The following is a 27,732-nucleotide window of genomic DNA, read 5'->3' as shown; positions in this document are numbered from 1 at the left end:
GTTTACAGTTAAGACATATTTATAAATGTATAGAAAAGAGTTACAAAAACATTTACAACACATGTAATGTTCTGTGAAGTAATTAAATCTATATGATCTACAGTATTTATTAAATATGAGTTATTTCAGTGTATGTCACATCATTATCTAATATACTCATAAAATTAATTTATTTTTATCAGCTGCGTTTCCACTGACCAGAAAATTGCACAAATTGGAATTACAAAATAAATTTGCCTGATGGGGAAAAAACCTTTTTTAAAAATTTGCTAAAAGCTTTTTGTGCTGGGATGCAAAAAAAAAAAACAACAACTTTGTTTTGCAGGTGACCAACAACAGGATGTTACCACTGCTGGTAACGACAAAGAAGACGACGACAGGAAGTGGAAGCAACATAATTACAAAATTGTGTTTTTTTTTGACATAACAAAATTTTGCACACATTTATAACCGAAACGCAGGAAAATCAACAATAAAATTCAGCTTCAAAACCCGAATAGAAAAGTTTCTCCTGAGAGTAAAACCAAAGAAAAGTAACAAAGCGGACAAGTTGCTGTTTTTATTCACTGTGGTGGAGTTGCTGTCGCCTCGCCTCTAGTAGTAGCAGGACTGCGTGAGCAGCTTGTGGGAGACGAGGCCTGACGCCAGCGAGCGCGCCATGTGTCCGGACGTGTGCTTCATGCGCCGCGCCGCGCGGATGGCGCGCTCCAGAGAGCCGTCCAGCGACGCCTGGCCCTCCACCGAGTGCGATCGTCTGCGCCGGCTCTTCCTCTCTCTGGGACGCCGGAGTCCTGAGCTGCGGCCCGGCGACATGTCAGGAGAGGAATACCGGGTTTTGGAGGGCAGCCTGGGAAAAAAGGAGGAAAATATCAGAATTAATAATAAAAAAAACTGAGGATTGCTGTTCAATTTGTGCTAAATAAATTTTTATTTAACACAATTAAATAAAAATTCACATCAAAATCCATTTGTATCAGAGTGTTGATTAATTGATAAGCGGCCATTTTCTTAAAAATCCCAGTTTTATCTTGTATCAAGATGGCCGACTGGGATAACATTTTTATGATACTGTTAAAAAACAAAGCACATGATTATATTACATTTCTTTTATGTCAACTGAAATAAAAAGTTGAACAAGTTTATGTTTATTTTTCTCGCTAATGAAATAAACAAAAATAATTATTTCTGTTTATTAATAATAAATAATTAGAAAATAGTAATTTTCTCATTATTAAACTTGGACATATTTATAAAAACAGGAACGTCTCAGGCTGCTGATATTTTCTGTTGCGCTACAAATATTAAGAGTTCATGTGAGCGCCCTCTGCTGGCTGGAGGAGAAGATCGCCTGGGACGATCAAATCTGAAACTTTTCAAACTCAGAAATTTCAATGTTTTTTCTAGAAAATTCTCAGAATTTCAGATTTCAATTTCAACTATTAAAATAAATAAAATGGTCAGATTTTTGTTTTAAATTGTGTAAATCATCGTAGATGAACATAAAAAGGCTGACAGTTTCTACATTGTTGATGGTTTTCTCATGCATTTTCCTTCGGTTTGTTAGTTTTTGTGTGTTTCTGGGTGATGAGTGCTTACAGCAGCTGTTGCGAGTACAAAGGCACATGATTCAGGGGTGAAGGTGAAACTGCAGCGGCGCTGAACCTCCTGGTGGGAACTCTTTCTGAGGAACTTGGCTGGTTGTTTATGTGACTGGAGGGAAAATATCTGTAACAATCTGTGAATAAAACAGTTTCATATCCAAGTAAGTCAGTTTTTCTTTGATTTCATAATTGTTTTGTTATTGTCTTTTAACCTGGCAGTAATAATCGATTATTTTCTCCTTATATCACCTGAATCTGTGCATATGTGCATTTTGAGAAGTCCACAGATGGGACAGCGGCACCAACACGGAGGGTCCGATGGCTCTCTGCTGCCACCTAGTGGACCTACCAGCACACATCAAACAAAAATTCATCAATTATGCAGAAGAAGTCATGCAGAATTAGGTGTTAAAAATGTTTAAATAAAACTCAGAGGCAGTAGATGAAGGCTTGTACACATGGAAACAAGCCCGGTATGTTTTTATATTATTTAAGAAAAAAACTTTTCTTACAATACTTTTTCAAAATGACCACGTTTTTCCTAGAAAAACTTTCTTCCTTGCAATTTTCTACTGTTCAAACTCCAGAAATCTGCATGTTTTTGCTTGAGAATTTCTAAAATTAATCTCAAATTTTCTGGATTCTTTCTAACAAATATTCAACTTTTCAAAACTCTACGATTTCCATGGTTTTGCCAGAAAATTTCAGAGATTAATCTAAAAAATTCAGATTTCTTTCTAGCAAATTTTCAACATTTCAAACTATAAATATACGTTTTTGCTAGAAAACTTCTGCATTTTTTGGCAGAAATGTACACCTTCCCTTCTGCCCCCTCCTACTAGGCCCCTGATACGCTCTTGTTTTATCAGGACTTGAGATTTGGGCTGGTTTTGTATATTTTTTGGAGTTGAATGAGTTTTCAGAACAGCCAATATGACTGAAATCGTGAGCAGATTCGCCCGAGTCGTCTCAGGGTAGGCAGAGCCTCAGACTGAAGATGAAAGTTTGTGATTTACGTTCAGCAGGTTGTCTGAGGATGGACAAACACTGAGGACAAAGAGGACTCTCATCTTTGCTGTCAGGTCCGTCTGCAGCTTCCAGAGCGGAGGACATCCCTGCAGAAACAAACCCTGAGTAAAACCATGTTTTATTTATTTAAATCAGCAGCAGAATGTGAGATAAATCCTTACACGTCTGTGTGTTCCTGCTGCGAACGTCAGAGGAAACGTTATGTGGCGCCAGAGACGTTGGGGTAAATCTGGAAACCTGAGACTGGAGCTGCTCCGGTTCTGATCCCCTGACTGGAAAAAACAAAATAAGATGCAATAAACAACTTCCTGTTATTGAGCGAAGAAAAAAACAGAGAAAAAATAATTATTGGCATGTTGCACCAGTAAAACCCAGAATGAGAGACTGAATCACGATTATTCCTGTTTTTATATATTCAGGGTTCGTCCAATTTCCTAACAGTAAAGTTCAAGCAGTTTGTAAGGATTTTCAAGGTAACTTTTCAAACTTTTCCAGCACCAGATTGGAGATAAAAACAACACAGATGAACTAAAGCAGGCAGTTCTAATTCACTATTATGTGATATAATTTATTACTGTTATTAATGATAATTTGTGATTGTATTCTTGTAAACTAAAGTTTTATCTCTTACTCACCCTCTACCTACTGACTGGTCCAAGAAAATTACAAAAAAATCTCTAAAAAATGTTTTCTTCAAGTTTTCTGGCATTTGGTAAACAGAAATAATTTTTGTGATTCCAACTGACCTAAAAAAGGAAAAGCAAAAAAAAAAAAGTCTGTCTTTTTATTATCTTTAAGCATTTGGTTCCAACTGTAAATAACATTTGCCAAATTTAGGATTTTAATTAAGAGTTAAATTTAACTAATATTTAAACTGTGCAGTTTGAACATTAATCAAGGACAGAAATCAAACATTTCCAAACTTTGAAAACACCTAAATGAAATTCAAGAATTCCAGGAACCTTTAAAATAGTGCAGCTGATTGAACAGCCTGTAGGGGTCTAGTTAAAGTATTGGTAAACTCACAGAAGTGATTTTGTTGTTGTTTTGGTGCAGCGGCGCCTCTCGTCTCTCTGGTTCGATGAGAGACGAACGTCTCCGGTTCGATGTCATCGAAGGTCTGAACTAATCTCCTCTCCAGACTGATGTCACTGCAAAACTCCACAGATCTGACAAACAGACGAGAAAATTAATTTAAAAACTGAAAAAAAATATTTTCCAACATGTTTTTAGTTCTTGTTTCACTCAGAGGGAGTTTGAATTATTTAGATCAGAGGAGTCCAAACGTCTCTCCGTTAAGCTGAAAACATTCAGGGCCACTAAAAGGTTACTTTTAAACAAACTTCTGGTGCCTTATTTTATTTTAGCTGCTCAATAATAAACTAAATTTTGATTTAATTAAAATGAACAAAATTTTTGTAGAAAACTGATGTGTCTACAGCTACGTGGGTTGATTGTTTTCTTCTATGAGAGGTAAGATTTGTTTTGGGTCAATGTTTGTTGCTCTAGTTTCTCCAAAATGACCAAACGAGGATCTACAGTGTATTTCTAACACATCAGCATCAAATTATTATCAGTAGCAGAACTTTGAAACAAGATTTGACAACGAGAAGCTTTTTCCTAATTAAAACAACTTTTATCTCATAATTTAAGACATTCTTCTTGTAAAATGATGCCTTTATTCTACTAATATTATGACTATAATCTTGAAATTGAACTAAAATTATTGTGGTTTGGTTCTAATACTTTGTTGTACAAATCACAGAAGGGATGACTGAAATAAAATTCACTTTTGAAAATATTTTCTGTCATTTTAAGAAAAGAAAGTCAGAAAAAAATAAAATATAAAATCAATTCCAGCATGAAAACACTGGAAATTTTATTTTTCTGTTATATCACCCAGTCTTAGATTTACCCTGCACTGCAAAAACACAAAATCTCACCAAGTATTTTGGTCCAGTTTCTAGTACAAATGTCTAAGTAAACTTGAAATAAGACAAAAATAACTTACAGGGGACTTTTCAGCAAGAAACAAGAGTTTGATTTAAGTGAATAATGTCTTAATATTGTTGAAAAAGTTTTAGTTCCATTGGCGGAATATTCCACTGCCGTTACCTAGCAACCCCAGACAAGCCCAGCCTGTTGCCTAGCAACCCAGTTCTAGTTCCACTGGCAGGTTATTTCACTTGATATCTGGGCCACACCAGATATTATTATTATTCATAATAATACTGATGTGTTTCAAATGTTTTTTTATCAGTGTGTGTAATGAATGAATATAATAAACAAGTTTCACTCTTTGAATGGATTTACTGACATAAATCAACCTTTTTCACGATATTCTAATTTTATGACCAGCACCTGTACGTATGAATATTTTTTATGTAGTGACTGTATAAGGGAAAGCAAAAAATAAATAAAAATTATATTGTTAAAAAAAATTATTGATAAAAATTATTAAAAAGTAAATATATTTATACAAATAAATATATTCATAAAATAATTCCTCCACAACCTGAAAAAAGAAAAAAACAAAGCAGAAAATGTGGAATATCTTCTGTGATATTATCGAGATATTTCAAAAATATATTGTGATAAAGTATTTTGCAATATTGCCCACCCAGTGAAATAATCTGCAGTTTTTCATCAATATTAAGGAATTATTGACTTAAAACAAGCTCATATTTCTTGCTGAAAAGTTATTTCTAAGTTAGTTTTGTCTTATTTCAAGTGTTGTACGGTATTTTCAGGAGAAAGTAGATCAGAACTGCTTGGTAACATTTTGTGTTTTTGCAGTGCGTTCTCAGTTATCGTTTCAATGAGGCGTCTGCAGACTTGGGACTAAGTGCAGCTGGAGGATAAAATCTGACCTGATGGGAGACGAGGAGGAGCGGCGGCGACAGAAGTTTCTCGAAATCGTCGCAGCGCCCAGCGGCTTCTCGTTTTTCGCCGAGCTCAGCAGCTCCTCGTTCCACTGAGAAATTTCCAGTTTCTCCTTCAGTAGGTTAACTTCGGCTTGCAACGTCAGGAACGCGTCACTGCAGAGCAGAAAGACAGGCGGGTGATTCAGGGTCATAAGATACATGTTTACCTGGAAGCCCGGGTTTAGTTTTACACAGCAAACCAGTAAGAAAAGCTGCTTTACTGGGAATATTGCCAGTCAAATCCCACAAACATGCAGCACCACACCATGCAGTGAACAACAGATTGTACCTCCTATTAGTAATCTCATTGAAAAGCAGCAGATTCTGCAATAAAATACAGAAAATTAAATAGGATTAAACAGAACGCCTCCATAAACCGGAATATTTATTCCAGCACTTTGATTTAAACAGAGTGATAAATTTAATTAGTTTTATTTCTGAAAATGTCAGCGTTTATGGTGAAATGAAAACCAAGAATTCAGTTTGGAGAAATTACATAAGATCAATAAAACTTATTTGTTTTCTTATATAGATATGCTTTTATTTTTACCAAAATAATCAGCAGCAAAGTATACACACATTATTTTAAATTACTTTAAATATCCACCTAAAACTTTTCAGTGTTTTTCCACTAGATCTTTGTAGGAACTGGAAAGCTAGAATGTTTTTAAACCATATAAAGAAAAATAATACCAGCGTTTTTATCCTCAGGCTCAGTTTATTTACCTAAATAAAATCTATTATTATCATTCATGCTGAGCTATGAGCATGAATTATTTTACTTTTCTAACAGTAAAATTCAAGCATTTTCAAGGTAAGTTTTCACCACTTTAGATAAAAACACAAATTCTCTCTAAGTTTAGCAAATGTAAATAATTTTGGTGACTTTGACCTAAAACAAGAAAAGTTTAGTTGGATTTAAACTTCAGACAGCGAGGAAAAAAATATGCCAGTCATTTTATTAGGGGTAAGTAAATATATGGTTTCAAATGTAAATAATGTTGTTTTTTCCCCCCAAATTTAGGCTTTCATTCGCTTGTTACCAAACAAACTCTGACACTGGAACCAACTCAGCTCAGCTCTAAACCACTGCACTGACCCCAAAGGGAAATTAGATGTTTCTGTAACTCATTTAGCTAAAAATCTGTTAAATTATAACAACCAGAGCTCGTTTAGGGCGACCCGAACAGAGTGGAGTCGGCGCCAACTCGGCCCTGTTTGCTCGGCCGTCGCCGTGGCAACTGCAGTTCTACACACTCACATGGGGCTCCCCCCTCCACCCTGGCTGGAGCTCCGCGCTCTGGGGGGGTCGCCATGGCGATGGCGGGCGGCCGGCGGGGAGCTGGAGAGCGAGCCGCCGGCGGAGCGGACGCTCTGCTGCTCTTCAGAGGCCGAATGAGCTGAGAGAGAGAGACAGAAATGACTGAACACAGCTGGAAAATACTGAAGCTAGTCACTATGTTTGGTTTTTATACTTTTAAAAATATTTGGTTTTATTTGAGGGTTTTTTTAAGCACTATTAAGTTAGCCAAAATATTGTGACACAAGTTTGTCACTTTAATCAGTTTACATAATTTTGTCAGCATGTGTTAAGCCCTGATGAAGTTCAAGAAATACACTTAAGACTCTAAATTTATTTACCAAACTCAAACACATATATTTAAATATAAAAATGAATAAACATGTGGGTTAAGTGCAGTATGAAAGCTAGTTATTCAGTAACTAATGTAAATATATAAGTTTGGGAGATAAAGTCTGATTATGACACATTCACAGATTACTATTACTTTTTCATGCTTAAAAAGTGTTCACATTTTGGTTTTTATTGTAATAAGTAGTGTATTTTTTACATTTAATTTTGAGTTTTGTTTACTGCTGGGTCAATATGTTTATAAAATGTAGCGTAATGTGAAAAATAATTATAGCTGTACTGGATGCAGCTGCTTTTGAGTAACTAAAATCTGCAAATACTTCACTCTCTAAAAATGCTTAGTATTTCCTATTTAAAAGTCCAAACACCAAATATAGTCACAGTCTTCTTCATTTTCATCCAATCAGCTCCAAGGACGATACATGGAGCTCCTGGATTGGTTGCTTTGTAAACATGTCAGGTAGCATTGCTGTTCTTTAGAATATTTTAGAAAAATATGTACATTTTCTCAATACTCTGAGTTATGCTCTACCAAACGATAATCCGAGATAAAAACCTAATGTGTTCACATTAAGTAGATTTTTACCGCTGTTTGTGCTCGAGTGTAAGAGCGTCCAGAGGTCAGAGGGCCTGACGTCGGCTCTGGCCTGTTTCCTCTGGCTGATGAAGCTCTGGGGGGAGAAGGTGCGCCTCCTCTGCCTGCTCCTCCTCCTCTGACGGAGCCCCAGCTCGATGCCGTCTCCGGGCCCCGCATCCAGCTGGTAGGCAGACAGGGGCCTGTTTGGGCTTCTGTCCTGAGGCGCCGACATGCTGCAGAAACAAATTAATAGATTCAAACAAACAGAAACAAACGTCCAGGAGAAACAGAAACACAATGAATGAGGTGCATCGATCTGAAATTTATATTTATATTGGTCCTGATATTGAAAAAAATCTAGATCAGTGACAATGTTTCTGATCCATAAGGGCGGATCTATTCAGTCTAATTCTATGCTTTATGACATACTTAATTTAAATTATATTCATAATTCCCAACTACACTTTCTGAAAAAAGGGTTTGTTACAGTTTATTTTTACATGTTTGACCAAATTATTGTTTTAGTTTCTTTAGTATGTACTTTACATCGGCTGTTATTCTCCTAATTCCACTGACGTTTACCAAACTTCTGACTTTTTTCTGTATTTAAGTGCGCTATATAAAATTATAAAATAAATTTCTAATTCAGTACATTAATGTCTGTTTTTTAAAAAGAAAAACGTTTTCTGTATCGGATCGGTATCGACCGATACTAAACCCCAAATATCGGTATCAGAAGTGGATCAGGGCGTCCCACCTCTCTGTCGCCATCTGGTGGTAGCGGAGTGAAACTGCAGCAGGAATCTGATGGCTGCTCTCGGAGCCCATGAACCCGCTGTCCGTCTCTGGGGAGATTCGATCCTGAGCAATGAAGACAGAGAAAACATTTCTGTTGACATGATACTGGGTAGTAACTAGTAACGTTTCATTTATTTATTTTTGATCCTCATCAACTTGTATATTTATGAAGCGCTTCAACTTGAGCCAGAGCTGAAACAAAGTGCTGGACATCAGTAATAAATTAATAAGATGAAGAAAAATAAAACACATAAAATGACAGACAGATAAAATCAATACCAATAAAAATTAAGTAAAATCAAATCTCACTTGGGTTGACGTCCAATGAGTAAAACTAAGTTCTCAAACTGATGTTTATATCTTAGTGCACTAAGCAACTGAAAGATCCAGTAGCATGTCTTACACATCATGTGATTTAGTGGTTCTCAATCTTTAGCCTGGATTGTTTTAGTAAATGTTAAAATCCAGATCATTTCAAACCTTTAAATGATCATGAACATCTATTGTTGTATGAATTAATAAGTGTTTGTTTGATGGAGCAGATTAAACTGATTGTAGATCTGCTGGTAACAGGAAGGTCACCCCCTGCGCCAGTCAGCGCTGACCTGAGACGAGACCCTCCTGCTTCCTGCCTGGACCTTGCAGCTCCTCCATTCTGGCGCTCCGTCCGCCAGGCTGCAGGCGCTGCTCAGGCTGGTGCTCCGCTCCAAACGTTTCCTGCTGCGGGCCGAAGCAGCAGGCGGCGTGGAGGGGGGGCAGCGTGAGGGAAGGCTGGTCTTAGTGCGCCACACAGAGAAGACGTCCGATTGCACTTTTCTGCTGCAGAAACAGGTTAGTGGGTAAAATGATCTAAACCTCAAAAATAAAAATGTTAAAAACGCTTTTCAAAAATATTCACACCCCTTTCAACTTATTATCTGCCCCATAGCAAGTTATGATACAAAAAATGTTCATTACATTTTTGATCAAAATCATTCGTATTAATGAGATTTCAGGTGTTTTAGAGTCTCTGTCACTTTAAATCGAGATAAGCTGCTGCTGGCCACGCCCCCCCAACTCAACGTTTACAGTCACAGGTGAAAACGACTGCCAACAGATTTGCATTTATACAATCGCACATCTTTGAAAAGCAGAAGTGGAGCCTCCTGCACAACCAACAAGAATGCAGCAAGTGGCTTCTGGATGTTGAGTCAACAGCAATCAATCAATCAATCAATCAATCAATCAAATTTTATTTGTATAGCTCATTTCAGCAGCAAGGCATGTCAAAGTGCTTTACATCATAAAAACACAAAAACACAAAGTCATGCAACAATCAACAATCAAAACATGACAATAGGTCAAGTGCCATCGTTAAATTAGTATTTAATTACATTTCAGATGCAACTCTAAACAGCTGGGTTTTTAGTCGAGATTTAAAGGCACTCAGTGTTTTAGTTGTTTTACAGTTTTCTGGAAGTTTGCTCCAGATTTGTGGTGCGTAGAAGCTGAATGATGCTTCTCTTCATTTGGTTCTGGTTCTGGGGATGCAGAGTAGACCAGAACATGAGAGGTCTGAAGGTTGATACAACAACATCAGATCTTTAATGTATTGTGATGCTGAGCTGTTCAGTGATTTATAAACCAACAACAGTATTTTTAAGTCTATTCTTTGAGCTACAGGTGTAGGGACTTTAAGTAGTCTAATCCTTGAAATGTTCTTCAGGTGATAGAAGGCCGACTTTGTAACTGTCTTTATGTGGCTCTGAAGGTTCAGGTCAGAGTCCATCACTACTCCCAGGTTTCGGGCCTGATCGCTGGTTTTAGTTGTAATAACTGAAGGTGTACATTGACTCTAGATCTATAACTCTAGATCTACAACTCTATATCGTTCCTCTTTAGGTCCAAAGATAACTTCAGTTTTGTTTCTGTTCAGGTGGAGAAAGTTTTGGCACATCCACACATTTATCTGTTCTAAGCATTTATTCAGTGATTGGATGGGTTCTGATTGAAAAGACAAAACACTTGTCTTTTCCAGCAGCCATTGTACAACCATTGTAAAACCAGCTGACCAAACGTGCCGGAGCTCTGCTTGGGTTGCTAGGCAACGGCTCCATGCCTTAGCAATCAGGAGGTTTTTGAAACGCCTCGTTCTTCAGATACTAAAAAACTTTGGTTTCTGGTTTTCAGAAGCAGTTGAGACCCAAATGGAAGCATAAAAACATTAAAAATGTGAATTTTGCATAATAGGTCCCCTTCAAATTTGACACAGACATCAGCTCAGAATCAGCAGAACAGTCAGTCGTGATTTAACCTCGACTCACCTCTGTGAAAAAGTTTCCTGGACTTCGCCGTTTCCATTTCTCCAACCTTTCTGCTCTTCTTTCTCACCTCCGTGTTTTAGAGGCGAGTTTGAAGGAAGAGAGGACGCAGCTTTGGGAACTATGAAACACTCCCTCATTGTTTGGCAGCTAATCACAGTAAAAATAAATAAAAACAACAAAGTAAACATGCTGAAGGAGTGGAAAAAAAGATTCTTTTTTATTCTCCATTTACATTAAAAATGGCTACCGATCATCAGATCTGGTCATTTTGATTTTCTGGGAATGTTTAGAAACAAAACAAGACGCTTAAATCAGCAAAACTCCACTTACTAATCCAGCGAATCAGCTGGTTCAAATTCATCACGTTTGCCCCTTCTAGTCAAAGATCTTAAGTAGTGAGACATGAGGTCTTCAGCCACATCTTCCTCTTCCTCACTCCTTTTACAGGCGGAGTTTATCTCCAGCTCTGCTGCAGAACCAGAATCAGTCTGGGAAGGCTCAGACGGACTCTGAAAGGAGAGGAGGCGGTTTATCAAACACATGAACGCCTTCATTTTTTAATGACATTTATTTTAAACATTTTTACTTAATTAAAAAAAAACTATGGTCAGAATTATACATAACATAAAAATATTTATGGTTTTCATGTAGAAATTTAAGACTTTCTTCTGGATTTAACCTCCATACTCCTTTATTAACACAAGATACTAAAGTAGCTTAAATTTATGGGAAATGATTATGTTAAATATAATCAGGGTTACCAAGATTAATTTTGATTATTCAAATCAATGTGTGGGAAAAAAACAATAGTGCACATTTGAAAAGTATTCTTAAAATTGCTTAGAAACCGTGATTATAGTTTGAGTTAACACACAAAACTGTGTGCTAAATTCTGGTTTAGGGCTGAAACAATTAATGAGATTAATCACGATTAATGCTGAAATAATCGTCAACTAATTTAGTAATCAATTAATCGTTAACTGCTGGCTCACAAAAATGTTACTGAAAGAGCAACATATTCAGGGCAGTAGTTTCACCAAAACTTTATAAAAATATATACATTTTGCATTTACGATATTAGAAACTTTGTAAGTATGTTTTACACAAAATTCAATTGGTAGATTGAATTTGGATCATATTCTTAAAAAAAATCTTGTTAGACACTTTCTGCCTCTAAGTACTAATTGGTAAATCGAATAAATAATTTTTAAAAATTAGCCCAACACTGTACTGATGGATTACTCAGGATCTTTTAGCTGCAAATTTATCGTTTGCTACAAATGATCACAAGAAATGTTGTTTTTATATTTTAGGCAATAAAATGTTTATTTCTTATTTTAAAAAGAACTGGATAATTTGTCTATTTGCATTTTCTATTTTTAAAATGCCAATTCTTTATGTTTAATTGATTAATCGTCAGGAAAAATCAATTAATTGTCAAAATAATTGTTTACTAAAATAATAGTGAGCTGCAGCCCTATTTTGGTTGAATAATTTTTGCATGATAACAGCTGAAATAAATAAATAAAATCCCTAGAAGGGTCTGAAATTTATTACTGAATGTGACCTTCCTACTCCAAATTACACAGGAAATACGTATTCAACTTCAAAAACATTTTTTAGATTTTCCGTTGCGTTCAGAGATGCGAACCGTTAAAAGACAGAAAGAAGAAAGTGTTGCAACCTGCGGTTGAGTCTGGGTTATTTCTCCTTCAGACGGACCAGATGAGGAGGTCAGAGGAGGTGAAGAACGACAAGAAGCAACAGCTTTGTGCTGCTGAACCTCTTGCTGAATCAACTCCTGCTGAATCGGCTCTTGCTGCTGAATCTTCTCCTGCTGAATCTGATCCTGCTCAAGCTGCTCTTGCTGAATCGGTTTCTGATGCTCAATCAACTCCAGCTGAATCGGTTCCTGATGCTTAAGCTGATCCTGCTGAATCTGCTCCATCTGCTCCTTCAGCTCCTCCATCCGCACCCCGCACTGAAAGATCAGGCTCTCCAGGTTCCTAAAACACAGCAAAAAAACTCTGTGAAACAGACCGAATGCCAAGGAACTGGAAAACAGTTTTTAGGGCTGAAACAATTAATCGTGATTAATCAAATATTGAAATAATCGTCAACTAATTTAGTAATTGATTAATGCTTAACTGAAGTAAACGGACAACATATTCGGAGCAGTAACTGAGCCACAACTGTACAAAGTTACAAAGTTTTGCTTAATTACATCTCTAATATTTTATGGTTAAATCTGCAGAATGTGCCCCTTTGTTTTTTTCATTCGATTAATCGATTAATCGTCAGAATAATTGATTATTAAACCTCTGTGTGGCTCTCCTGCTCACCGTTCGGGGTCAAAATGTCGGGTTTCCAGTTCTCTCTGCTGCAGGAGTTTGTGCTCATCTCGAGCCAGAAGGTATCCTCTTTCTAGAGAGTTCAGCCCCTCGTAGAGCTGAGAAACGCCGCGCTGGAGAGAAACGGCTCAAGTTGGAAAACGGCAGCCAAACAGATTACTGATCAAAGCTTGGTTTGCTCTCACCTTTAATTCTTCTAAGGATGCGAGTTTATCCTTCTTAAGGAGATCCTCAAAAGTTTGCACCTGGGAAACAAATCTAAATTTACATTTTTAAGTCCTGTTGGTAGAACTTTGTTTTTGTTTTAGTTTTTTGTTACCTGCTGAAGGAACTTCTCAGACTGAGTGAAGAGGATATTAGAGAGTTGTTGTCCGAAGTTGGATGGCGAAGAGGCGTCTAACTTTTCTGTTCAACAAACAGGCTGGTTACAGAAACACATTCCTTCAGTTCCGTTTGTAAAAAAGGAATCAGATTAGAAAAAGGCAGCAGACGACGGCCTTACCCTGACGAGTAGCTCGTCCAGGAGAGCAGGTCACAGCTCTGTGAGGATGAAATAAATCCATCTTGAAGGGGTATGAAGCCTTCTGGTTCAGCCCAGCAGGCACGGCGTGACCGGGCTTTGGAGGCTCGGAGTCCAGGTTCACCTGCACGGAAAAAAACCCCAGAAAAATTATAAATCACCTGCTTCCAAATATCTAATTCTACTTCACAATTTGGCTCATTTACACATTTTATTTCCAGAAACTGCATGTTAAAGTAAAGGTTGCACCAACTGCAGGACCATGAGGAAGGATTGGGCGATTAATCAATTTTTACTGATTAATTGAGTTTTTGTTTTTTTGAATATTGAATTTTGAAAAATCTGAATATTTTTCACCAAAGCTGCCATCTTGTTTTCTAGCTTATTTTGACCTTTGAATTCAGGTCAACTTTACGACAGAATGTCAGAGTCAGGCCAAGATTTTTGTATTTTTAATTAGAATAGAATAGATTTCATTGATCCCCAAGGGGAAATTGCTTCTTTGTTGACAAGCTACTCCATCTAAAGTGTTAAATATCAATAATAATAATTTCTTATTTAATAGAAAGTCAAATGGCTACAGGCAGAAATTATAATTATATAATAATTACATGATACTAGGAGATTAAAGTCTATGCACATCTAAAGTCACTTTGGTCAATAAATGCTGAACTTTTATTCATTTATTGACCTTTTAAGACTCACAGAAAAAAAAATCTGGAAAGATTTTTGCTCTTTTACTTCCAGGTGTTTTTTTATGATGGTAACAAGCAGTTATTTTTTACAACTGATTAGCATCTCAAAAGGTCAAATTATACCTGAACTACAACCCCAAATCTTCCCCCGGCTTTCTAACCACACAGCCAGATGGATTTACAGAGGAGCAGCAAAAGCAAAAGAGGTGGGTTAGCAGGGCCTGGTGTCATCCAGGGCATGTTATTGTGGGATGTCGTCTCTGCTGCCAGATTGTTGAGCTGTTAGCATGTCACGAACAACAACAGTCTTCAGTCAGAGACCTCTCCAGATTCACTGCATGACTGACTGCTACTGGGGATTCTCTTAGAAGATATTCGGATGATCTGAGTTGCAACATTCGATTTCCTTTTGGGGTAAATAAAGTACGCGCTGCAAAAAACACAAAATAAGTAGTTTTGGTTTAGTTTCTAGTGGAAATATCTTTTAATATTCTTGAATTGAGACAAAATTTACTTAAACTTTTCAGCAAGAAATATGAGCTGGTTTTAAGTAGATAATTCCTTAAATTGCAGAAAACTAGTTGTTCCACTGGCAGATTATTTCAGTGTTTTTAGTTAACTTTTCCATCAATACCAATAAATTATTGACTTAAAATAAGCCCATATTTCTTGTTGAGGAGTCACTTGGGCTTTAGTTTTCTCTTATTTCAAGAGTAGTAAGATATCTGCAATAGAAATTAGACCAAAAATACTTGGTAAGATTTTGTGTTTTTGCAGTGTATTTGAATTGAGCTGAACTGAATTTTTCTTTTACATAAATTAAAATGAAAAAGTGGGATTGTTTTATAGGACATAATGTTTCAGCTTGTACTTAACACACCTTTCTGACAAAATAACTTGTTTTTCACCAATAAAAAGTTGGATGTAACTTTAAAAAGATGCAATCCTTCAACAAAGTACCATAATGTTCACCTGTGATGTGATTTGTTTGCACTCAGCTGACCCCCTGTGGTTAAGACGACATCTTGGAACAAGAATAAAACTGGACGCATTATTTCGCTGAGCTGCAGAGTGGTCAAATAAAATAAACAAAGGCAGCTGGATTTCATTTTTCTTTTTAATTTCAATCTAAAATCTTTCATCTAATCTTCAATCTAAAAGCAATTTTGGGAAACGAGACTGCAGTCATTGTTTTAAAAGTGGGATCAATGATAAATCACAAAGGCATCGTTACTAAGCGATGCTTTCCTGAGAAAACACAAAGGTTCAAATATGAAAAATGACTTCAGACTAGGAGATGAACTACCTTTGCGTCCAGACGGAGACGATCGATGGTGTTCTCCGCCTCCGCGTACTTGGTCAGCAGCCTGTCGTAGTCTTCCTGCAGAGCGACAAAAAGTGAGTGGATATTCCTCAGAGCAGTTTTGTTCTGGAAAACCAGATTCTGAAGTTAGACTATAAAAGAAAGTTAGTTGATATAAAGTAAAATAATTTCTGAAGGATGAATGAATCCACTGAGGGATGAATGAACGCATGGATGAAGAAAAATAACTTCTTTTTTTTTCTCCGAAGAGTTTTTGCGGCGCTAGTGGCTCGTATTTTTTCTACAGTAGGCAGACAGGAAGGAGGGTGAGGAGAGGGGGGAAGACATGCGGCAAAGGTTGTCGGGACCGGGAGTCGAACCCGCGACGTCCGCGTCGAGGACTAAGGCCTCCAAACGTGGGGCGTGCTAACCCCCTGCGCCACCACAGCACGCCCCGAAAAATAACTTTTTAATGACAACTACGTTGTTTTTTTTAACCTGAATTATACTGAAATCCTCGTCAAGAAAGTTTAACCGTTTTACTTAAGCACTTATTACTAGATAATCTAAAATGTACCTTGAATAATTTTTAAATAAAATAATGTTTTCTTCTTACGGATGTGACTTGTTTTAATTTTATTATAAATGCTTACTGTAAATCATAAGTCACGTATGTTTGCTATGCATGTTAACTGTATTTTTTAATCAGCAGATTAGGGGGCTACAGATGAAAATTAGCCTTTCTGGGTTAATCTGACACCTTTACATGACGTATTCACGTTGATTAATAGGCATTGTTCTCTCTAGGAAATAAATAGCATTCCCAAATTCATAGAATCTAGAAAAAACATTTGGTATGTTTTTGTGTTTTTACAGTGTATTATGTATTAATGTCATTTTATAGTACAACCAAGTAACTGTCTTAACTTCAGCTGATAAAAAATGTTCTATACATCAACTATGACCTAAAATAAGTTTTATATAGTAATTTAAACCCCTGAAATTGGGCCTCTGTCTCTTTAAAAACTCCTGCTCTTCCTGAAGCTCTGCCTTCAGGATGTCATCACAACATGGCTCCTCCATTAACCCTTTAAAACATTTTTAGCAGCGCTGAACTGACAGATAGCTCGTTTAATGAGCTCAGCAGATCCACCAGATGTTTGCTAATTGCTGCTGGCTAGTCTGAAGGAGCTGAGTGGAGGAGTTATGGCTTGGAAGCTGCAGCTCAGAGGAGGAGCTGTGCCTCGAAGGCGGGGCTAGGTCCACCCAGGCATTTTGCCTAGCTGAATGGTTGCCATGGTGATTAAAGGATTTCTCAAACATGCATGAAGGAATCAAAGCAACACTCCAGGTTTGTTTTGATGACGGAACAACATTATAATACGATGTATAGCTTAAAAAAGTCAATTTTACATACTATTGTGCCTAAATTTAAAACCTTGAAATTGGGTCTCTGTCTCTTTAAGAAACTCCTCCTCTTTCTGACACAATGTCTTCAGCCCATCATCCCGACAATGGTTCTCCATGATGCTAATTCTCCATATTACCCAACCTAAGTTACTCCTGCTACTTTCACCATTGTGCACAACAAGCCAGTCAGGTTTGCAGTAGACCGCTAGCTGAGACGCGTTTCCTCCAGATCGTACCTGCAGCTGTTGCAGCAGAGTGGTGGCCTGCTGCCGACACCTGAACTCTGGAGGGACGGTGGAGTTGGGAGCCTTGGTGGGCATGTTGGTATCGGAGGAGTAGGAGGATCCGTCACTGTTGAACAGGACTTCCTCAACGATGTCGGCGGGGGATTTAAACACGAAGGGGGGCTGCGGCGACATCGTGGCTCTCTCTAACGACTTCCTGCCTTTCGGAGGCTTGTAGCCTCGCTTAGGGAAATGAATCCTGGGTTCCACCTTTGAGAAGTTTGGGGTTTGATGAGACACTAATGCTCTCCTGGAAAGGAAAAACAAAAATGAAAGCTAAGATATGAGGTGTCAGAAGCTGCATTTCATTAACCATAAAATTGCTTAGTTTGCGATTACAAAAAAAAAATTTGCTTAATGGAAACGCTCCCATTTTGGGGGAGATAAAATAAATCACATTTTACTGCGAAAATTTTTGTTCTATAGAATAAGGTGGTTTGGTCAGCAGTAGACTTTTTTCACATCACGAGTTAGATGATCAACGACTGGATGTTACTACTGAGAGAAATGACAAAGAAGACAACAGGAAGTAGTAGGGGGATGATGCTTTTTTTTCCCCCTTGAATAATGTGCAGCTGTCTCTTGTGTAAAATCATCGGCTACAATTTCCCCAAAACGTCGCTTATGTAGTAACTCCAAAGTAATAACCTTTTCAGTACTACAGTAAATATCACTGATGTTTATCTTAGTATTACACAGAGGTGGGTAGAGTACTCAAAATTGTGTAATACTCGTAATGTGCTTTTACTGTTTATAAGTTAGACAGGAAGGAGACGAGAGCTAGCTCTAAGCTTGTGGCTTATTTATTGTTGTCATAGCAAATCCATAGCAACTGCCTGCCAAGATGGCTGCCGGCTACAAAGTTGCCAGAAGTGCGACGTCTCATGAGAACTATGTATAACTACAGCATTATTTCATTTCACCCATATATGTATACATTTATTTTTTACTTAACACCAATATTGTCAATGTCTGTAGGTTTTTTTATTATTCTAGCAGTGTGATATTTGTCATCATGTTAAAGATTTCAAACAAATGTTATTTGTTTGAAACAAAGTCAAAATAATGTACAACACATCATTATCTAGTCATATTTTCACATTTCCTGGTAAGGATTCTTTGCTGGAGGACAGCCATAGCGCCTCGCTACCAACGGATTTAGCAAGTTTTCTGGGAGAAACTAACTGTTTACATCTGGGATTTTTAATGACTTATCGCGTGAACAGGCAATTTTAATTTAATTTCTTATTTCATGTAATTACAGAAGTTGTTAAATGTTGCTGTTGATTTTTGACATTAGCAGAATATTGAGGAAGATTTGCTACTGAAAACAATCAGATGAGCCCACCTGAGCTCGTCCATTCCTGCAGGCTTACTTCTGGCTCCAGCAGCTTTCATGTTTCTGTCACAACCTCTGGCCTCTGGCGAGCCGTTCTTGGCTCCGCCGAGGGAACACGTCCTGGACTTCAGAGCTTCAGGAGGGAGTCCAGCTTTCTGCTTTTCTGATCCTTCTGAAGGAATATTCTCCAACACAACTTGTTCAGAAATGGCCACAGCTGGCTGAGGAGAACCTCTGAGCTTCAGCTCCAGATGCGGCAGGTTGGACCCCACGCTGCTGCTGCTGCAGTAAGACTCTGTTTCTGTGTCTGGGAACATTTCGGCTTCGATCCCTAAAGCAGCTGTCAGCTCCTCCTCGGTGGACGTGTAAAGGTGAGGTGAAAAGGAGGAGGTGACCGTGGACTTAGAGACCAGACCGTTAGGCTCTGGGTTTTCAGCTGCTGCTATGGAGGAAGAAAACATTAAAAATTACTTTTACATAAAAGAGGTTGGCATTTTTAACAAATACTTCTGATAAACCAGCTCATTTTACGCAATGATTTACAAAATGGTTTCTCAGAATCTTTAGTTTTACAGTTTTAAACTTAGCAATTTATAAGAAAAGTTTATCAAATTACAACAGAAAACCATTCTACTAAACAAATACAAGCTTAGATTTACAAAAATAAACTGATTTAATTCTGAAACTGATTGACTTTAGGACTGTAATTTTGGATGAAACATTTAAATGTGATTGATTATGCGTCTTTGAAAAGGTTACAATATATCTATGGGTGATACAAAACATATTTTGCTCAAAATCATTGTTAGGTAATTAGATTTTAGCCGTTTTAGGGTATCTTGTCACTATAAATTCAGATAAGCTGCTGCTGGCCACACTCCCTACTCAAAGTTTACACTCGTATATGAAAATGGCTGCAAACAGATGCGCAATTATACAACCGCACATCTTTGAAAAGCATTAGTAGAGCCTCCTGCACAACCAACAGCGTTGCAGCAAGTGGTTTCTGGATGGTAAGTCAACAACAAAACACTTGTCATTTCCAGCAGCCATTGTACAGTGCATATAGCAGTAAAACCAGCTGACCAAACATGCTGGAGCTCCGCTTTTACGTAATAGGTAGGATGTTACACTGGTTACCTAGCAACCCTAACCAAGGGGTGGGGGATTTTGAAATGGCTCATTTTCAAGACACCAAAAAACTTTAACTTATTGCCTAAAATTAGTTTTTAGAAGCAGTTAAGACCCAAATAGAAGTAGAAAACATGCAAAAAGTAAATTTTTTTAATAGTAGTTCCTCTTTAAAATATGTCAAATATTTAATCATTTAGTTTGAAAACGAGAACTTGGAAGCAGAAAACATTTCCAGGAGAAATAAACTCACGGGCTGGCCGGGGTTGAAGATCGTCTCCTGAGGATTTTAGAGATGAGTCCTTGTTGCCTCCACTAGGAACCGTGTCCTCTGGGGAGCAAGGATCGCCACACGGGTTCCCTAATTCCCACTCCTCCAGGGCCTCCGACAGTCCAATGATGCCATCTTCATTCATTTCCCTGAAGAAGTCATCCTCTTCCTCTTCATTATTGTTGTTGTCCTTCTCCCAGGAGTCGTCCGAGGTCAGCGTGGAGGAGGGAGACTCTGGGATGGGTGACGGAGTCCACTGGAGAACCCCGGATCTGTTTTTTCTTCTGTCCATTCAGCCCTAACGTCTCTCAGCTTCTCAGTCGAGCACAGGGAGCAGTCGCATTGTTCTCAGGTTCTGTGGTACCAACAAAACCAATGCAGTGACGCTTCATTGAAATACCGACAGTGAAATTGAAATACGGAAGGTCAAAAGTGCTGAAATTCAACAAATTATGTATTTATTTCTTTTCTTTCTCCGAAGAGTTTTTGCGGCGCTAGTGGCTTGTATTTTTTTTGTACAGTAGGCAGACAGGAAGGAGGGTGAGGAGAGGGGGAGTCGAACCCGCGACGTCCGCGTCGAGGACTAAGGCCTCCAAACGTGGGGCCCCTGCGCCACCACAGCACGCCCTCATGTATTTATTTCTGATGTTCATTATATGGTTAAGTAATCATTTCATGTTTTTTCTTTGCTGATTTATGGCAAACCTGTCAATTTAAACTGTGGAAGGTTGTAAGTGCCACAATACAATTATAACTTTTTTTTTTTTAAATCATGCCTGTGTAATGTATCAAGATTATTGATTTCCACATGTTGACCCTTTAGTTATGCATTGAATTTTATATAAAATGATCACATTAATGAATATGTATTTGGCAACAGTTACTGGATGGTGGCATATTTGGCCCTCCGTAGAGAAGAAAAAGATTAACACCAGTGAATGTTTGTCAACAGGTAGCTATTTTGGTATATATTCACTTAATTAAAATAAATATACTTAATTTTCTCTGTAAAGAAACAAATGTAATATTATATTATTAATTTTTAAAAATAAATTTTAAATTGTATAATCGCTTATGGTTGTATTGTATTTACTTTGGATGCAGTAGCTTGTGAACAAATAAGCAATTTCCCCTTGGGATCAATAAATTATATTCTATTCTAGATAAGAAAAACAAAAATCAATTAAAAAAGCAAAAGAAAAAAAATATTTTTCTTGAATAAAAATATCCAAGAAAATTAAAATAGACAAATGAATATTTTTATTATTAGTATAATTATAACAAGAATTTTAGTTATTTTTAAGATTTAAATTATTAATCAAAATCACAAAAATAAAAGGGAGACAGACAAATGTCACCTAACGACACAAAAACTGCATTAAATAATTAAAAACAATAAATGACCACACAATTTTTTAAATCTATTTTTTTTAATCTATCTTAGATCTAAGCACAAGCAGAAGTTTTGTTTGTCTTGTTGTTTTCTGTAAGCATTTATCTGCACATCTAAACGGTCATCAGATTTTAACTGATTACAGACGGCCCGGTAATCCTCTAAAACTGCATAGAACAGACATAAAATATGTTATTTTATATGACGTGTAGTTTGGTGACAATGTAGGGTAATAAATTCAGGATATCAGACAAAAAAAAGTGTCAAAATGTGCCTGTCGTGCCATGTGACCTCAGAGGGATTAATAGATATTATCTCAGATATTAGGCAATATCTGAGGTAATAATAAGATGTTATTTAAACGTCTTAAATAAGACGTTATTTAACGTCTTATTATTCACCTCATTGTTTTATTTAGTTCAGTCTTGTTTGATTGAGCATTGCAAGGCTCCTGCCTTCACACAGAGAAGTAAGATTAACATTCGCTGCTGTGTTGCTACAATAAAACCCCACGGAGCGGCTGATTTTTAAAATCTATTGTTTTATCAGTAGAAACATAAAAGCTCACCTGTTGACTCGTTCAATCTCCCTGCAGAACTGAGGGTTTATCTCAGCCGCCATATGGGGGTTAATCTGCTCTAAACTCCTGACCGGGGGCTTCACTGACACCCAACAGACCCCGATCACCAGCATACATCTACAACGCTAATCAGCTGACATTCAGGGAGCTGCCATCTTGGATGGACATTAAAGAAATTAAGGGTGAAAATAAGGGAAATAAAACTGTTTGGTTTTTTTTAAATGGTGGTGAAATCAGGTCGTGTTGAGGAAAAAAAGAAAAATGCAGGTAGATTAAACACAGACAGGAGGATGGGGTGAAGCACGGCCTGATAGGCGGCTCAGATATTTGACTGATAATCTCCTTATGGTTCACCAAGCAGAGCCGAGGACACTGGAGGCTCACGCAAGTGGACCAATACGCAAGCTATGTTACTAAAAGTTAATAAAACTGACGAAATAACAAAAAAAAAAGATAAAAAAGAAAGCATTTTCATTAACTGAAATAAACAAAAATGGTAATTTAAAGCAGAGTTGGGCAGAGTATCCAAAAATTGTACTCAAATAAGAGTACCATTACGTCAACATGTTTTTACTCAAATACAAGTAAAAAGTAGCCATCAAAGAAATACTCAAATAATAGTCAAAAGGTATTTACTGAGTAACTGATCAAATTATAAATCGTTTAATATTTAAAAATTACATAATCAGATGGAGCAACATATGAAGTTAAAAGTAAATTTTGGTATTTTAAGGACCAAAATGATTCATATAAATAACATAATTACAAAATAACAAAATCAAGCCAAGGAAAATGATTCCAAATTAGTTTCTTTCAATAAAAAACTTTAATAAAAAATGCAGATGTGTGTCTGTGTCTGGTGAATTTTTGTTTAGTACATGTTTGTTTTTCATTCAGGAGGTAGAAAATCCTTATGTTCATTCTTATGTTCAGCAGACTTTAAAATAAATATTCTGGTCATTTCTACACTTTATTGTTTGGGTCATTTTGTCATTTTGATATAAAAAGCTGTCCTAATGTTTTTTGCCCAATATAAACTTATAAAACCAACAATTATAATAGGTACTTAAGATTTATTAGCAGTAGTAAATAGTGTGGTGTAGTAAAACTACTTCTAAAATTTATATGTTTTTCAGGATTGTTGTAACTGAGTAACTGGATAATGCAAACCTTTGTAGCACAAACAGCATAAAAACTTTATTTATTGTCGACTCCAAATTACCAAAGAAAGGAGCAGCAAATTAGATGCAAAATGCAGGTTTTTACAGCAGCGGCTCGTTGCCTAGAAACCATAAAACTAAAGAAAAAAAAGAAAAGAAAAGACAAAATGAAAGTCCCACCCCTCCGTGTCTCCATGGCATTCACGCCACAACAAACCACCCACTGGGAACTACTCACTGAAAGTTAAAACACACAAAAAGCAATATAGACTCATACCCACAAAATTATCTAATTCGTCACTCAGCATTAACGAGAAAGTGCGTCACAGAAAACCGTTAGCTAGCAGTTCAAAAGTTCGTTACAGTTTACAAACACGGACAGCAAGTTAGTTAAAAATAAATGTCTAGAGCCCATTTTAAGATTAATTTTGACAGAAAAACGGCGTTACCTTGTTTTACAAAATGTTACAGGACGTCTTTCCTCCAGACAACGTTGCCGCAGGTGACATTTAGAAAGCTAATTATCATCAGTCCAGAGCGCAACACTGATTCTGCTGCCTGGAAGGCTAATTACCCCAAGCAGAGTAAACGGGTTAAATTTAGCCCAATGTTATGACTTGCAGGTATTTCTTGGTCAAATTATTGACGCAAGCGTACCCTTCATCTGATTTAAAGCATTTGTGTGCTTTAGAAATTAAATATGTTCCAACGATTTTCTAAAATACGTGTTGAATTTCTGGAGATTGCAGGTAGTGTTTACCTTACAGTCAGCGCTGGGGGCTTTATGTCCTCCCGACGTCAGCCTGTGTTGTGATTGGTCATTATGTTAAAAGGAGGCTGGATATGCCTTTCATGAATAAACCTTAGAAAATGTAGTTATTAAGCGACGCCACAAGAGGACACTGTTTAATAACTATTTTTTTAACTTCATACTCTTCCAAATAAGTTTTTAAATCAAATAATTAGCAAATATATATATAGATTTTACGCAAGTAAAAGTGAAAATGTTTTTGGTAGAAAGTCTACTCAAGTACTGAGAAATTATTAATCATTTAATATTTAAAAATTACATCATCAGACGGAACAACATACAAAATTAAATGGAAATTTTGGTATTTTAAGGGCCAAAATGACAATAATTCATATAAGTAACAAAAAATAACAAAATCAAGCAAAATAAATGTTTTCCAAATCAGTTTATTTCAGTATAAAAGTTCAGAAATGTTAACAAACGCTACAGGTGTGTCTCTGGGTCTGGTGAATTTTTGGTTAAAACATGTTTGTTTTTCAGTCGGGGTAGAAAATCCAGAAATTTTACACAAGTATGAGTAGAAATACTTCATATTAAAAGTACAGCAGCCCTCCAGGATTTAGCCTTTTTTTGTGTGCAAAATTATGACTTTTGGTGCTAGTTTAGAAATATTTGCAAAAAAATAACAGTATTTGTACTTATGTAAGACAGTAAATGTGACTTTGTCGTGTTTGTCATGAGGTTGAGGCAGCAGAGTAGTAGAAGTAAGAAACACCGCCACCTATAGGTAGGAGGTACCATCACTTAAACCCGATGATCATTTTTGCAGAAAATTCGCAGTAAACTCACTATGCATTAGGGCAAAAAGAGTTTGTGGATTTGTTGATTTGTGTGAAAACTGGAGGGACTGACTGATATAATTTGGCAATAAACAGATAAAAACTGCTTTGATTTGACTTGTAAAATAATATTTAGGCACATGTGTGTTATATTTAAATGTAAAAAACTACGGCTGGCCGGATTTGGCCCCCTGGCCTTCAGTTTGACACCTAGCAGACGATGGATGGATGTTAACTTTCATCCATCACCAGTAAAAAATCAGGCTGAATATTTTTCCTTTTCTTCCATATTTCCTCTTCTCCACCTGATGGGAAGTGTCATCTGTTTCCCTGAGAACACACTCCCACACACACACACACACGCACACCCACACACACACACACACACACACACACACACACACACACCCACACACACACACACACACACACACACACAGGCAGCAGCTTGAATATCACGTCTGACATGTCTCTGATGCATTAATTGTCCTGAAATGCCCTGAAGGCGTTTCAGCCGAAGGAAGAGAATATGGAGGAAAGAAAGTGTCAAAAGTTGGATACAAACTCAGCGTCTTTAGCTTGTTTTAATTTTTAGACATGGTATTTTGCAGGTTCTGAACGATTAATGAGTGGAAACTGACATGGTGATATTTTTCAATATAAATGTATGGAGTTAAATTGAGGCCAAAACTTTTTTTAAAAGAAGAAAAAAAGACACTGAAAAGAAATGTTTAAACATAGAAAATGCCCACTAAAACACAGCCAGATATTTGAAACTGAAAAAATAGAATCTGAAAAGTGGATTTAGACTTTTCCACTTCCACGTTTTTGTCAATTTCTATTAATTATTTTTTTATCAGCTTCAAATTGTTTCAGTTTTTTTTATTTCCAAAAGATTTTTCTGATAAAATTTTTTTTCAGTTTCCTATGTTTTCTCAATTTCAAAAATTCCTTTTCAGTTTCAAATCAATTCATTTTTTATTTTAGTTAAGTGAAATCTGGTTACTTTTTTTTTTCAGATTCAAAATTATTATTTTTTTTGTTTTATATCATTCTTTTCCTTTACAGAATTTTTTTGTTTGAAATTATTAAAATTTTTCATTTTAGTTTTAACAATTTGTTTTTATTTTTTGCAGTTTCAAATCTTATATTCAAATTCAAAATGTATGTTTTCAGTTCAAAATCTTTTTTTTTGTTTCAAAATTTTTTGCTTTTTATTTCTGTTTCAAAATTTTTTTGTTTAATTTTTTTTTCAGCTTTATATCTTATTTTCTCATTCAAAAAATTGGATAAAAAATATTTTCAGTTTCAAATTACTTCTTTCAGATGCAAAATTTATGTTTTCATATAAAGCATTTGTTCACTTTCAATAATTTTTCTTTGAACAAACTTCATGGCTCTAATGTAGCTCCATATAAGTATCCTGGTACTTCAGTGCATTCTGTCCAGGCTCCCAGTGACTTTAGAGCATAAACAGGCCCGCAGCATCACAGATCCTCCACCGTGTTAAACAGCAGGCTCTTTTTGTAAGAGCAAAACTAGGCAGACTAACTCATCTGAAAAGGTTTTAAATAAAATGTTATAAAGTTTATTTTCTGAGGATTTTGGTGGATCTTTCACATTTTGAATCTGTGAAGGTTAAATGAACTTTACTTTATTAGTCTGTTGAATCCAGAATCAGCAGTTTGATCCGATGACAGACTCACTTTAAATCAGTTTCCATCAATCAGTCGCTGACATTCGCCAACAGGCAGCAGGATGTGTTAGAAAAGCTCATGCGGTGTTTTTCTCTAAAATGACTGACGAGTGTTTGATGGTGATTTGTCAGAACCGTCCAGGCGGACCGTTTCCTCTCTGCTGATGACATTTATATTCATCTTTAATCACCATCTGCTTGTTTTGACCATATTTCTCTCGTTTCATCCATTAACCGCAAATCTCCATCTGCAGAAAACAAACAGGATGCACCTTCCTGCACCAAATACAGATTAATTTCTATAATTTCAACCCAACATGAGTCAACAAAGTGATGAACAGAGAGGAGAAAAACTCCACAACAAATTACTCATTTTTGTTTCCTCTCCGTCTTTCATCGCTTATCTGCTAATTACTGTTTCTAAAAACGGACCGAACGTGAACGCCCGCTCGCTCTGCATGTAGGATTTTTATTTTAATATTCAGCAATGTCATTCTGTAAATGTCTCATTACTTTCCCTCTCGGGTGTAATTGCTGCTCCTGAAAGGCCCACAAGAGGGGAATGTGATTAAATGTAGCAGATTAAAAAAATTAAATCATCATCTGGGGAACCGGTGCAGTGTGGGGTGAAAGGCAGACTGAGCGTGTCTCATCTGAAAATATAAAAATATCTTTAAATAAAATGGAAATTACTCAACTATTCATTAAAAATAAGCAACTTGTGCAATAAAACCCAAACAAAAAAGCCATTTTTCTTACTACTAAAACACATCAAAACACGGACGAGGAGCGTCTTATTTTGCAGAGGTAAAATGCTAATTTGTAGATTGTTGTTAATTTTTCTTAAAACCAAAAATAGAAGCTCTGCACTCTCCAACTTAATTTATTTAACTCAGTTAAATTTTTATACGTTCAGGCTTTCCATAAAATCTGTGGAATAATCTACTAAAGTCACATGATGATGACTTTAGTAAATAAAACACAATTTATAAAAGATTTGTAACTATATTTGTAACTATAAAACGGAATGTCAGAATGAGAAAAAAAGCTTACATTTTGAGATTTAAGTCAGAATTGTAGAAAAAAAAAAGAAAAGAAAAAAGGGTCGAATTTGAAGATTAAAATG

The 27,732-nt window shown here is 36.6% G+C and overlaps 1 protein-coding gene across 3 annotated transcripts; it reads right to left on the bottom strand.

The window, feature by feature from the left end:
* Positions 1 to 546: 546 nt before the first annotated feature.
* akna (AT-hook transcription factor) lies at positions 547 to 24,002 on the bottom strand. 3 transcript variants are annotated; one of them, XM_032570143.1, is made up of 23 exons: positions 23,770 to 24,002; positions 20,170 to 20,542; positions 18,795 to 19,227; positions 17,399 to 17,696; positions 15,756 to 15,830; positions 13,737 to 13,878; positions 13,554 to 13,639; positions 13,420 to 13,479; positions 13,226 to 13,347; positions 12,568 to 12,889; positions 11,214 to 11,392; positions 10,884 to 11,030; positions 9,186 to 9,399; positions 8,540 to 8,643; positions 7,792 to 8,015; positions 6,816 to 6,954; positions 5,501 to 5,668; positions 3,657 to 3,799; positions 2,792 to 2,902; positions 2,618 to 2,716; positions 1,851 to 1,946; positions 1,597 to 1,735; positions 547 to 847 (listed from the first exon to the last, which is right to left on the bottom strand). In XM_032570143.1, exons 2-23 carry the CDS (start codon positions 20,477 to 20,479, stop codon positions 595 to 597), a joined length of 3,864 nt encoding a protein of 1,287 aa, XP_032426034.1. In that variant the 5' UTR covers positions 20,480 to 20,542; positions 23,770 to 24,002; the 3' UTR covers positions 547 to 594. The 3 variants fall into 3 exon arrangements, with proteins under 3 accessions (XP_032426034.1, XP_032426035.1, XP_032426036.1); XM_032570144.1 differs by having other exon boundaries at positions 9,186 to 9,396; XM_032570145.1 differs by having other exon boundaries at positions 18,795 to 19,224.
* Between the last annotated feature and the right edge of the window lie 3,730 nt (positions 24,003 to 27,732).

Source organism: Xiphophorus hellerii, chromosome 8 (assembly GCF_003331165.1).
Source record: "Xiphophorus hellerii strain 12219 chromosome 8, Xiphophorus_hellerii-4.1, whole genome shotgun sequence".
NCBI lineage: Eukaryota > Metazoa > Chordata > Actinopteri > Cyprinodontiformes > Poeciliidae > Xiphophorus > Xiphophorus hellerii.
This window is presented reverse-complemented; position numbering and strand designations above follow the sequence as displayed.

Coding starts and splice junctions, on each gene's coding strand:
- akna (XM_032570143.1), bottom strand. CDS start 20,479: ATGGACAGAAGAAAAAACAGATCCGGGGTTCTCCAGTGGACTCCGTCA. Junction 11,031..11,213: donor CCAGCTGATTCGCTGGATTA/GTAAGTGGAGTT, acceptor TACTGTGATTAG/CTGCCAAACAATGAGGGAGT. Junction 8,016..8,539: donor CACCAGATGGCGACAGAGAG/GTGGGACGCCCT, acceptor TTGTTTCTGCAG/CATGTCGGCGCCTCAGGACA.